Source organism: Mustela erminea, chromosome 7 (assembly GCF_009829155.1).
Source record: "Mustela erminea isolate mMusErm1 chromosome 7, mMusErm1.Pri, whole genome shotgun sequence".
Lineage (NCBI taxonomy): Eukaryota > Metazoa > Chordata > Mammalia > Carnivora > Mustelidae > Mustela > Mustela erminea.
Window position 1 is genome coordinate 39,634,730 of NC_045620.1, and position 14,070 is coordinate 39,648,799.

The 14,070-nt window shown below is 38.7% G+C and overlaps 1 protein-coding gene and 1 non-coding gene across 2 annotated transcripts in view; one reads left to right on the plus strand and one right to left on the minus strand.

Moving 5' to 3' along the window:
* The window catches only part of MACROD2 (mono-ADP ribosylhydrolase 2), a 1,971,474-nt gene that overhangs the window by 698,953 nt on the left and 1,258,451 nt on the right, over positions 1-14,070 (plus strand). The window contains exon 5 of the mRNA XM_032351448.1: positions 8,983-9,099. Within this exon, the coding sequence (XP_032207339.1) occupies positions 8,983-9,099 (117 nt within the window). The remainder of the gene's footprint in view (positions 1-8,982; positions 9,100-14,070) is intronic.
* On the minus strand, positions 7,287-7,413 carry LOC116596698. The gene has a single exon (XR_004288280.1). It is a non-coding gene; the product is annotated as a small nucleolar RNA ACA64 (small nucleolar RNA).

Below are 14,070 nucleotides of genomic sequence, written 5' to 3' on the forward strand. Positions count from 1 at the left end.
ACATTTACTGCATGCTTGCTACATACCAAGCATTATTCAAGATGGTTGTTATGTAATAACTCATTTGCTCACAAAAACCTTATGATTTTGAAGAGAGGTCCTATAAGGGTCCCTGTTTTGCAGAGGAAAAAAAATCAAAGTATGGGGAGCTAAAATGGTGGCACTGGGACACAAACCTCTGCCTTTTGACTCTAGAACCATCCTCCTTCCCACTTTGCAGCACTGTCTCTTAAACAGGGAAAGTGTGCAAGTCACTTAACATATCAGAAGGCGCATGGTAAATCCTCAAAAGATGTGACATATTATTACCATCATTTGATTTCTTCACAGCTTCTTGCGGAATGCTTTGTGTGAGGTATTTGTTTAATAAATTTATGTTGATTTGATTTGGAAAGAACTCTTGTATTCTCTTGGGCTTCTTCTAAAATATATATTCAATGGGAGAGTCTCTTATTTTTCAGGCTAATGTGATTCATGCAGTTGCTTTTAGATTAAGTTACTGTCTTTTATTTACAAAAGAAGATTAAATGAATATGTACAGATCTAAGAACTTTAAAATCCCCCTTGTTAAAAACTGTTTAAAAATTTGTCTTTGTAAGACAAAGAGGAGAACTCATAGGGCCAATTTATAAAATAACTGGATTTTGCTATATAATGTGTTTAATATTTTTCAAAACATACTTAGAAATCTTCCCTGGGTTTTTTTTTTTTTTTTTTTTTTTTTTTGCTAGCTCTTACAGTTAAAGGCAGGAATTACCGGTCCACTGTATCTGAAGGATTCCTGTTCAGTGCTTTGTGACTTGCTTTTTCTTCCCTATTTTCAGGATCAACTTGTTCATCTCTATGTAAAATGGGGAACTTTACCTGAGGAAGGCCAAAAAGGCAGGGTGGAATGTATGGGGTAAAATAAATCTTAGGTCAGAAAAATTGATGTGGTTTCATGTCCCAACTCTTTTGTCTTTATTTTAGCGGATTAAGACAGTCCTGTAAAAACATACTCAAACTCTACACCCCAAGGTACTATTGGACAAAAGTAAAAAAATAATCCCCCCTCAAGCACAACAGAAATCCATCTATCTACCCCATCCGGAGACAGTCAAATTCTCTAGGCTATGGTGGAAGGAAACCTACCCAAGATGGCATAATTAATAGGCTGAATTCTTCTGGATTTAGATGTTGTTAGATAACTGGAGGAAATATGCCAGGAGTCAAAGGCCCTTGCCTTAGTTAACCATCTGCCTGCAAGCATTTTGGCCCTGGTGTCAGGATAGTAAAGGCAGGTTTTTCAGTGCAGCAGAAAATCTGGTTTTTGGAAGAAGATGCAGCTAAACTTCTCTTAGCCCTAACGAAGAGCAGCTCTATGAGTGACCTCAGTGTTCACTCCATTCCTAGCTGATCATACCACAGTTTTTTAGGCAGTCCTCAGCCTTTATCTTCTATTAGTCTGGTTTCAATCACAAAGTGAGAGGAACAACTATTTGAATGAATAGGACAGGCTGGTTTTGGGGTTCACGGAGTCCTCAGTGTCTGGCATGATTAAGAACTCCAAGGCATACCAAAGAAAATGAACTTGGTTAAGATAATGTGTTCATTCTAGTGGTAAAATCTAAAAAATTTTTTGCATATAAGTTTAAAAAACAGCAATCAAGCTGAATGAAAATTATCATTGGAGTATTTACAGTTGAAGTAAAAGTATCAGCCAAGGCAAACTACTATAACAAACACCCCCAAATCTCAGAGGTTTTGCATAATAAACTTTTGCCTATCCCTGGATTGACAGTGCAGTATGGGAAGTGGGGGTGATGCTTCCACACAGACATTTAGGGATTCAGGCATTTTCTGTTTAGAGGCTGTACCATCTCATGGGGAATTAAAGTCTTCATGCAGGAATGCATGCAGACAACAGAAGATGATGTGGAAGGCCGGGTGCCCGAGTTTTAGGGATTAGACACAGAAGTAGTTACATCATTTTTACTGATACTCCTTTGAATAGAATTCAAACTCATGACCTCACATAACCTCACTACAAGAGAAGCTGGGAGTTGCTTTCTAGCTATATAACCAGAAAGAAAAATAAGTGGACTTCAGTAAGTATATTTAGTTATGGAGCTTAGTCGTCATTTGTTTTTGTTTTTTTTCCCCTCTGTGAATATTTCTTTTATAGGGTAAAGAGGCATCAGTAGTCTTATTGCTCCCTGGAAAATTGTGCTCAACTTTCATTTTTCATTTAGACTTTTGGTGTTGGGTTTTTTGTTTGGTTGGTTTCTGTTTTTGTTTTTTGGTTGTAATCGGATTTGGACATTTTGGGTCAGGCTGAATACCTTTTATGACGGTGTAAATGCTGACTGGTGGTCCGCTATCCCCTCCCACCTGAGGGCTGGGGGTGGGAGAAATAGAAAAAGTGCTGCTGTGTTACATCTCACATCTTGCCACTACCCAGCCTGATGCCTTTTTAGGCTGACCCCAAGAGAAGGAAAAGGCACAGATTTTCTGGTAGCCTGCATCAGAGCCAAGGGAAATGGGTAAATTTTCAGATTCAGTGAATTCTTAACACTTTTAATATGGAAGCTCGCCACTAGATTTGTGACCACATTGTGACTCTGTATTTAACTTTGCTTTTCCATTTCTGGTTCTTTGGATTTAACTAGCCTGATTACTTCTTTAGTATTAAAAAAAAAAAAAAAAAAAAAAAAAGACTACACTAGTTTTCGTCCCAAATTTACTTGCATTTAATTCAACTTACAAAAGTCAGTTCTTACAAAAAGTCAGTTGTTAAGATAACTAGGGATATAGGGGCTCCTGGGTGGCTCAGTCGGTTCAGCTCAGGTCGTAATCCTGGGGGCCTGGGATGGAGCCCCATGTTGGGCTCCCTGCTCACCAGGGAGCCTGCTTCTCCCTCTCTCTCTGCTGCTCCCCCTGCTTGTGTTATCTCTTTCTCTCTCTCTCTCAAATAAATAAATGAAATCTTTAAAAAAAGAAAAAAGATAACTAGGGATATGAAAAGAGTAAGCCACCTCCTGTACCCTGAATGACTAAAGCAGTAGAGACTTTTTAGCATATAACTGGAGCTGAATGACTAAAGCAGTAGAGACTTTTTAGCATATAACCAGTCTGCTGTGTTTATATAATAACTATAAAACAATTTATAAGTATGAAAATAAGGGTACATGCCAGAATGTGGGAACATAACAAGACATTATTGTGGACTGTAAATGTTGTGAATGGCTTTTTAGAGGAGGTAACATTGCAACTGGAAGTTGAACAATGAGCAAGACCTTGCTAGGCAGGAAACAGGGGAGGGGTAGCTGGATATTCTGACACTTTGCAAAGGAAGTTGGCTTGTGTTTAGGGAATGGCAGGGATTTAGATGTGTCAGATTACATGATGCCAAGGGAGTGAGAGTGGGATGATGTGAGGTTGGGAGGTTAAGTTGGAACCACATTTGTGAAGTGTCTAAAAGACCATAATTTATAGTTAAGGGTTTTATAATGTAAGATATGGGAAAAAAAGAACATTACTTTAGTATGGAAGTGATGAAATCAGATTTGCATTTTAGGAAAAATAAGTCGAGCAAAAGAATTGACAATAAGTTAGAGAATTTTAAGATCTCATACTGAGTTTGTACGTGTAGAGACATTATTTATTTTTTGTCTTTCAAAGACAAAACAACCCACTCTCAAGTACAGAATGATACAATAGATAATACCATTTCCTTTTTTCTCCCATGTACTTTTTCCAAAGGCCACATATAGCTCTAAAATAATATGATACCATGTTTTAGCCAATAGAAAATGCAGTGTATACTTCCAGCTTCTGATAATGACAGACTAGCTTGTATCAGAGTAGACTTCCTACCAATAGTAACTTAAAATTCTTGACAAAAATATAAAAGCAATGACAGAAACTGTTTATAGGCACTAGAGAGCAACTAAAAGCAAGCTGAAACCGAAAAGGATTCTACCTTGGAAAGAAGAAAACGACACTGGATGAGATTCACATTTAAATGGCTTTGACCCCATGGTCCCCCCATGCCCCACATGGGAAGTGGCTGATAGGGCTCAAGGGAAAAACAGTAGATTCACTGGCTTTAGGAATCATAGGACTGACTTCAAGGTTGTCAGAACGACTAGGAATTCAAATTAAGATTCCTGAAGGGAGAGAGTCACAGAGGAGGGAGCCCTGAAATCTGTAAATAAATACCTGTGATCTTTGGCAGAGCCTTAAACTGTACATGTACAGATAAAGAGTCCAAGGAGCCCAGGAAGAAAACGAGAGCTAGAAGGATGAAAGAGCAGAACTTTCAGTTTCTCACTTCAGGGATATAGAGTTTAGAGTTTTAGTTCCCCTGAGTTAGAAGGAATTGACAAACACTTGGGTTTTCCATTGAAGCTCTGGAAGGTTCATTCTTTGGGCGTGAAGACCATCTCCTAGGAGTAAGGGAAAGAACTGGAATAAACTTGCCTTAACAAAGCCTAAACTTACACCTCCATGTTACCTGGCAGTAATCTGCTTGCCAGAGCAAACTTCAATGCTGTTTGGAGGAAGAAAATATAATTTAAAACCTTTACAACATATTCACAGTGTTTATATACCATCAGTAATTCCTGGGCATGCAAAGGAACAAGAAAATGTGACCCAGAGTCACGGGAAATATCAGTCAATACAAACAAACTCATAGATAACATAGACACTGGAGTTGTCAGACAGGATGTTAAAATCACTATGCAGAATCTGAGAAGGCATTTACATGAAAAGGTGGGAAATGGTGGGTGAGAAGATGGGAAAAATCAGGGAGGAAAACTGTAAGAAAAACAACCAAGGGAAAATATCAAGATCTAAAAAATAAATCTCTGAAATTAAAAAGAAAAATTGGATGGAACTAATAGCAGATTTAACACAACTCAGTAATAAAAAGACAATAAAAATTAGCAAAAGACATGAGCAGACACTTCCAAGAAGAATATATATGAAGGACCAAGAAGCACTTGGCAAGATATTTAACATCACTAATCATCAGGGAAATGCAAATTGAAATCACAATGAGATACCCCTTTAAGAATTGCCAAAATTAAAAAGGCTGACTAACAACACCAAGGTATTGCCAAAGCTTGAACTCTGGGGGCAACTGGATAACTCAGTGGCTTAAGCCCCTGCCTTGGGCTCAGGTCATGATCTCAGGGTCCTGGGATCAAGCTGCACATCGGGATCTCTGTTCAGCAGGGAGCCTGCTTCCCCCTCTCTCTCTGCCTGCTGCTCTGCCTCTTTGGCAGATCTCTGTCTGTCAAATAACTTAAAAAAAAATTTTGAACTCTCAGACTTTGCTGGGTCTACATGTATACTGGTATAATCATTTAGGAAAACTGCATATTAGTTCATTATAAAGTAGAATATATACTGACCCAGCAATTTTATTAATAGTTATTTTTCCAATGGGAATAAAAATGTATAGTTACAAAAGGACTTGTAAAGTATGCAGATTTATTCACAATAGCTAAAAACTGTAAATATTTATAGTTGAATGGACAAGGAAATTATGGTGCTTTCAACCATGGAATAGTACTTGGGGATCGAAAGGAATGAAGTACTACTGCATGCAACAGTACAGATGAATCTCAGAAATAAGCTGAGTAAAAGAAGCAAACCTCCACCTTCCATCTCTTTTATGAAGTTTGACATTATATAATGGGCAAAACTTAGCAAGGATGGTCGAAATCAGAAAAGGCATTCTCTCTGTGGGCTGAGAAGGGAAATTGGATTGAAAGAGCGCAAGAGAACTTTTTGAGTTGTTGGAAACATTTTGCATCTTTATTGGTATCGTGGTTACATGAGTATACATGAATATATACCTTTATATACTCATCAAAACTGCACATTTGAAATCTGTGCCTGATGGTATGACCGTTACAACTCATAAGTAGAACTGATGGGAACTGAAAGGCCATGTAATACGGTGCTTCAACATGCCACATGCAAGGATTGAGGTAAGATGGCCTGGATTTCAGTCCTGAAGGCAGTGAATTACAGTGGGTCACAGTATGGTTGCTCTATCAGACAAACCTAAGGTTTTGAATCACATTGCCAATATTTTGTGAACATTGGTAGGTAACTAACATCTTCTAAGCTTCTCTAAAATGAAAATGATAAAATTAGAATCTTCTGGTAGAGTTGTCCTGAGTATGGTGGCTGGCATATAGACGCATTCAATAAATTTAAGCTGAAGTCATTATTAAATAGCTTTTCAGCTGCTCTAATACAGTCATGAATGCTGGTATAACATGAAGATTTTGAGAATTAGATATCTACAAGCTGCATTATACTGCAATCTAAATAATGCAGACAATATTTGACAGCATGTGATTAAATACACTAGCAAATCTTATTTTACTCATCCATTTCAAACTAAGTAACTAATTCTCTTTGCCAAGAAAAAAAATGTTCAATTTAAAATACTTTTCTCATAAAATAAAATAAAATAAAATAAAACAAAATAATTCTCTTGAAGCTCTTATAAAAAAAATTCAAACATAAATTAGGACCTGATTTTTTTCCTAAAAGTCTCACCCTCTGTTTCCCATCTCATGATCACTTTTTTTTTTTTTTTTTTTTGAGACAAAGCAAAGGAACTTTATTTCATTAAGAAAGAAGGCTGGGAGGGATCTTTTCACGGATCCAAGTCCACTGGAGAATTCAGGGTGATGCCTGAGCTGCGGGAGTAACCCCTACGTCCTTCCCTATCGGGGCCTGTAACTAATAGTGAGCCCCAGGGCTCCCCATCTGGCCTCCCAACTCCCCCTGGGGATGTTTCCCTTCATTGTCACCCTCGCCAGTGGGTTGGTGGCCCAGCCCACTCCCCGCAAGCTCACAGATGCTTCACTACTGTGGAAGCGATGCGGTATGGGACACATAGCGAGGCTTCTGGTCTGGCCCCGCCACCCACGGAGGGCCACGCAGGAGTCAGTGCAACCCCTGGGGCCCAAGTTGCACCCCTCTGTGGCATCCGACGCAAAACTGGGCCGGCCGGCAAGAGGACATGTCGCAGGGGGGCCCCCTTCCGCTGCACACCTTGCTCCCAGCGCCCACAGGTGCATATACAGGCGGACCGGCGGGGGGCGCCCACACGTGCACAACTCAGACCGACAGCTCTACTGGGCGTTGGTGGCAGGGTTCCCCCTCTCCCCGCGGTCCTGGCGGCGTGGGCCTCACGGTCCGGACATCGGCGTCCTGCGGGCAGAACACGGGGTCAGGGGTCGGAGGCCAGAGCGCACGCGGGCGGGGGACGGCGGGGCGCGTGTCGGGGCCTGGGTTTCACCGCCCCACACCGACCAGCGGGCGGTGAGCTGAGGCCCCCGGTGGCTCTGGGCGCCGAATCTCACCCGCGGCCACGGCCAAAGCCGCGGGTGATTTTCAACCAACGCCGATCATGACCACTTTTTATATTTTAGTATATTTTGGGGGTGCATATATGTGTGTGTATGTATGTGTATGTATCTATGTATAATTGTGTGTGTAAAACTTTGTAAGCAAAATTGTGACTATATGATTTATATACTCTTCTAAACCTGACATTTCCCTTCAAAATCTTTCGTTTAGGACTAGTTGCATATAGAGTTAGCCCATTCTTTTTAGCAGCTGCATAATAATATTGCACTGATGGATTTTGATTTATCTAACTTCTCCTTTGAGAAGTTCCAAGTTTCCCCTATTATAAACAACTCTGACACTCTTAGAGTTAAAGCTTTTGCACTTGTGTTAATTATTCCATAGAAATTTTTTTTTTTTTAAGTAGAATTGCTATGTGAAAAGGTTTGAACAAAATTTATTAAGGTTTTTTTGGAAGAGAAAAATTGTAGGTGTGAGTATGTGCATGACTGAACAGTGAAAGAATGAGGATTGGAACGTTGAAGAGTCTCTGGGTCAATTTCATGGTGGTGTGGACGGTGGAGAGAGGGGGACATCTTCTGACCTCTAATATCTTGCTTTATTTTCACATCCCAGCTGACTCTTACTCTCCCCCTTTTTGTCTCTTTACCCTTCATTTAGCAATCTTGCATTTCCTTTCAGTCCAAGGGGCCCATTCAACAACTAAGAACCCAAGTTTTCAGTTTCCTAATGTAAGTGCATATGATCTTTGAGCCTTCCATCTGTGCACTCACACCCGTCCCGTCCAGTCATATGAAGTTTTAATTTCCAACAGCATCAGATTTGTGCTTTCATAAAGGCGAGTCTCACTGTGTAAGCCAGACGTGAAGGGAAGAATGAGAGGCCAGAGGACTGAAGGGACTTCAGACTGGTGAAAGGCAGGAAGCTGTTCATGTAGGGGAGTGAGGGCCGGAACAGCTGAAGTTCTTGGCTTAGTCCCTGTCAGATAAGTGAGGGTGGTTTTATGGGAATTTACTAAGACACAAGCTGTGTTTGTGTCGTGCTGTTGGGGGAGGGGGAGCTCTGAGGTGTGGCTCTTTTTTTAATGACTTTAATTCTACTCTCAGTTTTAGAGTGAGTACGGGTGTTTTAGAGAGCTATTCTCACTTTCTTCTTGACCTTTTCCTTCTGTAACCTGTGGTATGTTAGAGGCAATACTTACCAACTTGGGAGACAGAACTGTTAGCATTTCTTTTGCACCGTGTGTTCAGTGACCTCAAGTTAATAGTTTGAAATTGGACATAGTGGGGATATTTACACAATTGAGAATAGAAAAGGCAACAAATCAGGGATTCCCCCATCCCAAGACATACTGTTGTTTAATGTTTACCAGCACACTACATGACTTCTATAACCCTTCTACCTCTGCTCAATACACACACACACACACACACACACACACGACAACAGTGTTTAAAGGATTGGATATCATGGGTTTGCATCCTTGAGACTACGGTGATTTTCAAGACAAACAAATTGCGTTCTTTTTCTCATCCTGTTTCTGGTTTTACATTTACTTTCAAAAGGACAAAAATGAGCTAACTTTTTCTCTCTCTCTCCTAGTGGATGGCTGCATTCACAGAGCAGCTGGCCCCTGTTTACTGGCTGAATGTCGTAACCTGAACGGCTGTGAAACTGGACATGCAAAAATCACATGTGGCTATGACCTGCCTGCAAAATGTGAGTACAGTTCTTGTGAACACTGTTTCCATATCCACTGAGCACGCTTATATGGTTTTATCCCTCAAGTGTGTAACTGGAAAGGGAAATGGTAGTGGTGATATTTAATTAAATGTGCTTATATTTGGATTTTGTACTTGGTAATAGAGTGTGTGTTCCAGATAGTTCTTCAAATATATTTGTGAGTGTAGGTGATATTTTTGTTCAGGTCTTCGACAGAGTGTTTCTGAAACAGAGAAATAAAAATATGAGCAAAATATATTATAGTATTTAAGTGCTGTAGAGTGACAGCTTTTGGAAATGATGCCAATTTCTTATTCCTTGTTCAGGTTTTCTTGATTGTGGATGTGTTTAGAGCAAAGGAGATCAAAGTGATGTATTGTGTTTTCAGCTGCCATGTAAAGGCTGATTGGCAATTACAGCCAAGGCATCTGTCACACTTTGCTTTCAGGAAAAGCCAATGGAATGTGGTTGTCAGTGTGAGAATGTATTTGCTCTTTGAATGTGGAATGGTCAAAATTTCCATTATATTTAAATAGAGAGAAGTATCGCATTTGATTGACCTTGTTACCTAGTCTACCTAGTCGTTTAGCCAGCTGAGTGGGGGTGGTATGGAATAAAAATACCGAGAGAGAAGCTGGTTAAAGGCATGGATCTTTTAATCACATAATCTTCAGGGCTTGGCAGGTGGAGGTAAAGGGTTTCATTGCACCGTTAAGGTGTTCATTGATCTGGAAATTGGTACACCAATTAGTTGTTTATTCTATTCTTCTGCTTCTTATGATACTGCCTGGGCCTGTGAATACATTTTATGTAAGATTGAAGTGAGTTTTTGTTTTTCCTTTTTTTTTTTTTTTGCTGTGGAGAAAATGTGAATAAAAAATAATAACACAATCTGTAAGATGCTTGTTGGGCTCTGTATAGACAGGTTATGTAAGAATGAATTTCCTATGGGTATGTGTGAGTGGAAAGATAGTGTGTTATATTTTAAAGATTACTTTAGAGAATGTTTAAGTCTGAGATTTTATAGTAAATGTCATATATTAAAATGATATTTTTTCTTTATAAACATTATAATACTGCATTCTATATTTCTCACAGTGGGTTCTAGTGAATGTATATCAACTTATCTACTATTTAATTTCTCCTTCAGTGTCTTCTCACTTTTCTTTCTTCCTTAGTGTTTTTACCTTGTGTGAAAGAGTCAAATCGTGTGCCAAAGGTCCCCCTCACTGCCACTTGAAATGTGTATTTATGTCAAATAAAGTCCTTTGTGTACAGTGGTGTTTCAAACAGTTCTCCCTTTGAGTCAGAAAACCTGAGTATTAATGGTGATTTCCCTTTCCAGGATTATATGTCTCTATGTTTACAAATATTGGTCATTTTTTTCTTTTTAACACCGTATTACCTTTGTGATATAGCTAACGGAATCCACCCTGAGAACAAGCAGATTATTGATTACTTTCAGACTTGTGTCTGTCCTTAAATTAAACTAAGAAATAAGGCCTGGTTTCCTACTGCTTTACTACTTTCTTTCTTATGTATTAAAGCACAAATAAGAAATTCTTTAACTCTGAGATTTTCGAAGACAGATAACCTCAATATTACCAAATAGGACCAAATGAAATGGTGGCTTTAGTGTGTGAGTTGATGTCACAATGATTCTGTCTAATGTTCTTGCTCCCATATGACATCCCTCCAAGTTGTCCAGCTTAGTTCAGGGTTATTGAGGGAGGTATGTAGATCATGACACCAAGACCTGTGCTTGAGTCGTTTCATGTTTGAGTCATATCTCTGAGCTAAGATGTGGCTTTATGGGCGCCCCGCAGGCCAACTGAGTCTTTGTGGCACAGGGACTCTAGTTAATGAAAGTCTGTCCACAGGACTTGGTACGGAATCTGTGTGAACTGAGTAATGAGAGCCTTATACACACTCAGGTCACTGTGCACAGCCCACAGGGGACATCAAATTGGAAAATCATCCAGCACCATAGAAAGGACTAGACTTGGGATGGCAGTGCCACCTCCTGAAAGTCACACACATGGACTACTTGTGAATAAGTCTTGGTATTTCTCTATATTTTAAAAGATTAGTGATCTATACTAGAAACAAAGAAAACCAAGGAAAGCAATCAAGCAATATGGAAATGAATAATAATAGCTTACATCTGTATGACACTTTATAGTTTTCCACAGTACTTTCATAAGCCTTTATATTTTAAATTATATTTTATAAACATTTTGTGTGTGTGTTGATTTTCCCTTTTCCTATCTCTGAAAGATGTTATTCTTTCTCATCAATTTGGTTCATCCATTTCAGAGTCATTAACAATCCACAGATGTGCTTTTGTAGAGAAAGAATGAAAGGGAGCTCATTACATACTGTTTGGGTCATTTTCTCCCTCTATATTTAATAATTCCATGACAGTTTGACAGCAGAAACTAGTTCCTATCTGTCCTCTGTGACAGCGGGTTTATCATTATGGGGTACTAAAGCCAGTCATCCAGCCACCAATGATAATATCTTCATGCATCAGCAATTTGTTTGGAAAACGCTATTGTCTAGGTTACAGACAAACTTGGTAGTTTTGGACTGGTCTTTGCTTCTTCTATGCTGCCAAATTAATCTGTTCATAAATGCTTGTATTTGAATTAATCATATTTGTAGTCTATATTCTGTGACTCATCATAACTGGGGGAAAGAAAAGCCTCAGATTTAGTTTATTCTTCATTGTTTGGATGTTTTGATTTCTTTTGATGTAGAATATCCGATCGTTCTTTTCAAAAGCAATTGTAAGAGTGGACAGAATATTGACAAGTATTTCATTAAAGGAGATTGCTAAGAAATGACTTAAGAGGTAGACTAAGGACTGATTTTACAGTTGGACCTTTTGGGACCTTCTCTTTTACAATATTAGACTCATAATCAAATTTAGACTTCTATAGCATTTTAGAAGCTTATCAACATGTGGAACCTTTCTGTTCATTCTGTCATCATTCTACCAGAGGGCCAGCTTCATGTGGCAGAAGTTTATTCCAGGAGTCACAGTTTTATTGTCAATATCTAGTATAGTGTTTCCTGGATATGTGCTGAATTAATGTGGATGAATGAGTGATCAAATGAATAGTTTCAGAACTTTTCACCAGGAAAGTAGCTTTACAAATGTTTCTTCTACTAATTCTTTCCCTCCTGCAATGCATTTTTCCCGGTGCTGGTAGGTTAATGTTCCTACGTCCAGAGTCCTCACAATTGTCTATAAGACTCTAAGTGATGTGGCCCTCCTTACATCTCGGACATCATCTCCCTCTGTCCTCTTCCTTGCTCACACAGGTGGCTTTGCTCATCTGCAGTGCATTCGCATTAAGAGTTCCTTCTGCCTGGACTTCTATTCTTTTCCATACCTACCTGGCTTGCTCCCTCACCTACTTCAAACCCTTGCTCAAATATAACCTCCAGTATTGCCCTAACCAACCTGTTTATAATTGTTTTTCTGCTTTATTTATAACTGATTATCTGTAGTATTTAACCTTCAAATATGTGGTACCATTTATTTACTGATTTTGTTTTTTGTCTGTTTCCCCCTATGAAAATGAAGGCAGAGATTTTTTTTTTTCTGCATCTTTTTCGTTTACTGCTGTGTCCATACAGGTTAGGGAAATGTTTGACGCATAATAGGGACTCAAAATCTGTTGAGTGAATGGATAAAAACCTAACTCTACTCCTCTCTAGATCCTTGGATGGGTCTTTCTTTAAACACAGATTTATTAGCCTGATGACCTTTGGCCTTCCATGATTCACTGCTATATCCTGAACTAACAAGCTTTTACCTGATCTGAATTGCTCACACTGATTTGCCTTTACACAGGGTCTGTATTGGGGCCATCTGGAAAGCTCTTTGCCCCTTTCCTGTCTTTTGGACTCAACTCAAATATCACTTCTGTCATGAAACAAGTCTTCCTTATCAACTTAAGTAAAAGCACTTTCTTTTTCCTTCAAACTCATAAATACAGCTTGTTAACATGCTGAGAGCACTTTACACTACTTTTTATTGTTATACATACAAGCTTTCCACCTTTCTATCAGTTCCTTATATATAATGGGTACTAGAGAAACATCTGCTAAATGAAATTACTTGTTCAAGGTGGAAGATTGGTTGATAATTGGTGATGGGCAAATGTAAAAAAGACAATTTATATTAATATCCCTGAGAAATGATAAAATTAGTGTTAATTATTCCTTGGATTTTTTTAAAGCATATTTTAACATACATCTAATTCCAAAATCTCTTGTTTAAGGAATTTACCTTTAGTGGTGCTTCTCCTCAGAGTGGACCAAATAGAAATAAAGAAACCATATCAACTTTATTTAATGATTTTTGGGATAGCTTGCATGTCTCTTCTATTTCGTGAGAATGCTCCATTTTTAGGGATTAAGGCTGAATAATCATGAATGATAAGTGGAAAAATATTAAAATATGTATATAAAATGGTGAGATTTGTTTCTTTTATTCTTTCCATATAATCTTTGGAAGATATCAAAGAGTAATATTAGCATCCAACTCCTAGGTTTTTCTTAATCATTTGAAAGGAAACGATAGGACAAGAGACCATAGTACAGCATGTTTGAACATCATAGAATGATATGAATCAGAATCCTCATTCTATTCCTAGGTACAATAATAATCAGATGATAGTAGCTTAAAAGGTAGAGTTGATAATAATTAATATTTCTCCTGTGCCCTTCCTCGAGAAATCATAGTACTTCGAAACATTAGCTCATCAGTCCTTTTTGAAATTTCTGGGAAGTGATATGATAAGTCATGGTATTTTCTTTCAACACAAAGGAATATTCAGATACAGAGGGGTTAAATTTGTTGCTCCCAGTAACAAACTATGTCCATGTTAGGAGCATGGCAGGTAACTCAGTGTTACCTGGTTAGAGTCTATGGCAGCTGTTGGCCAAGGTCAACCG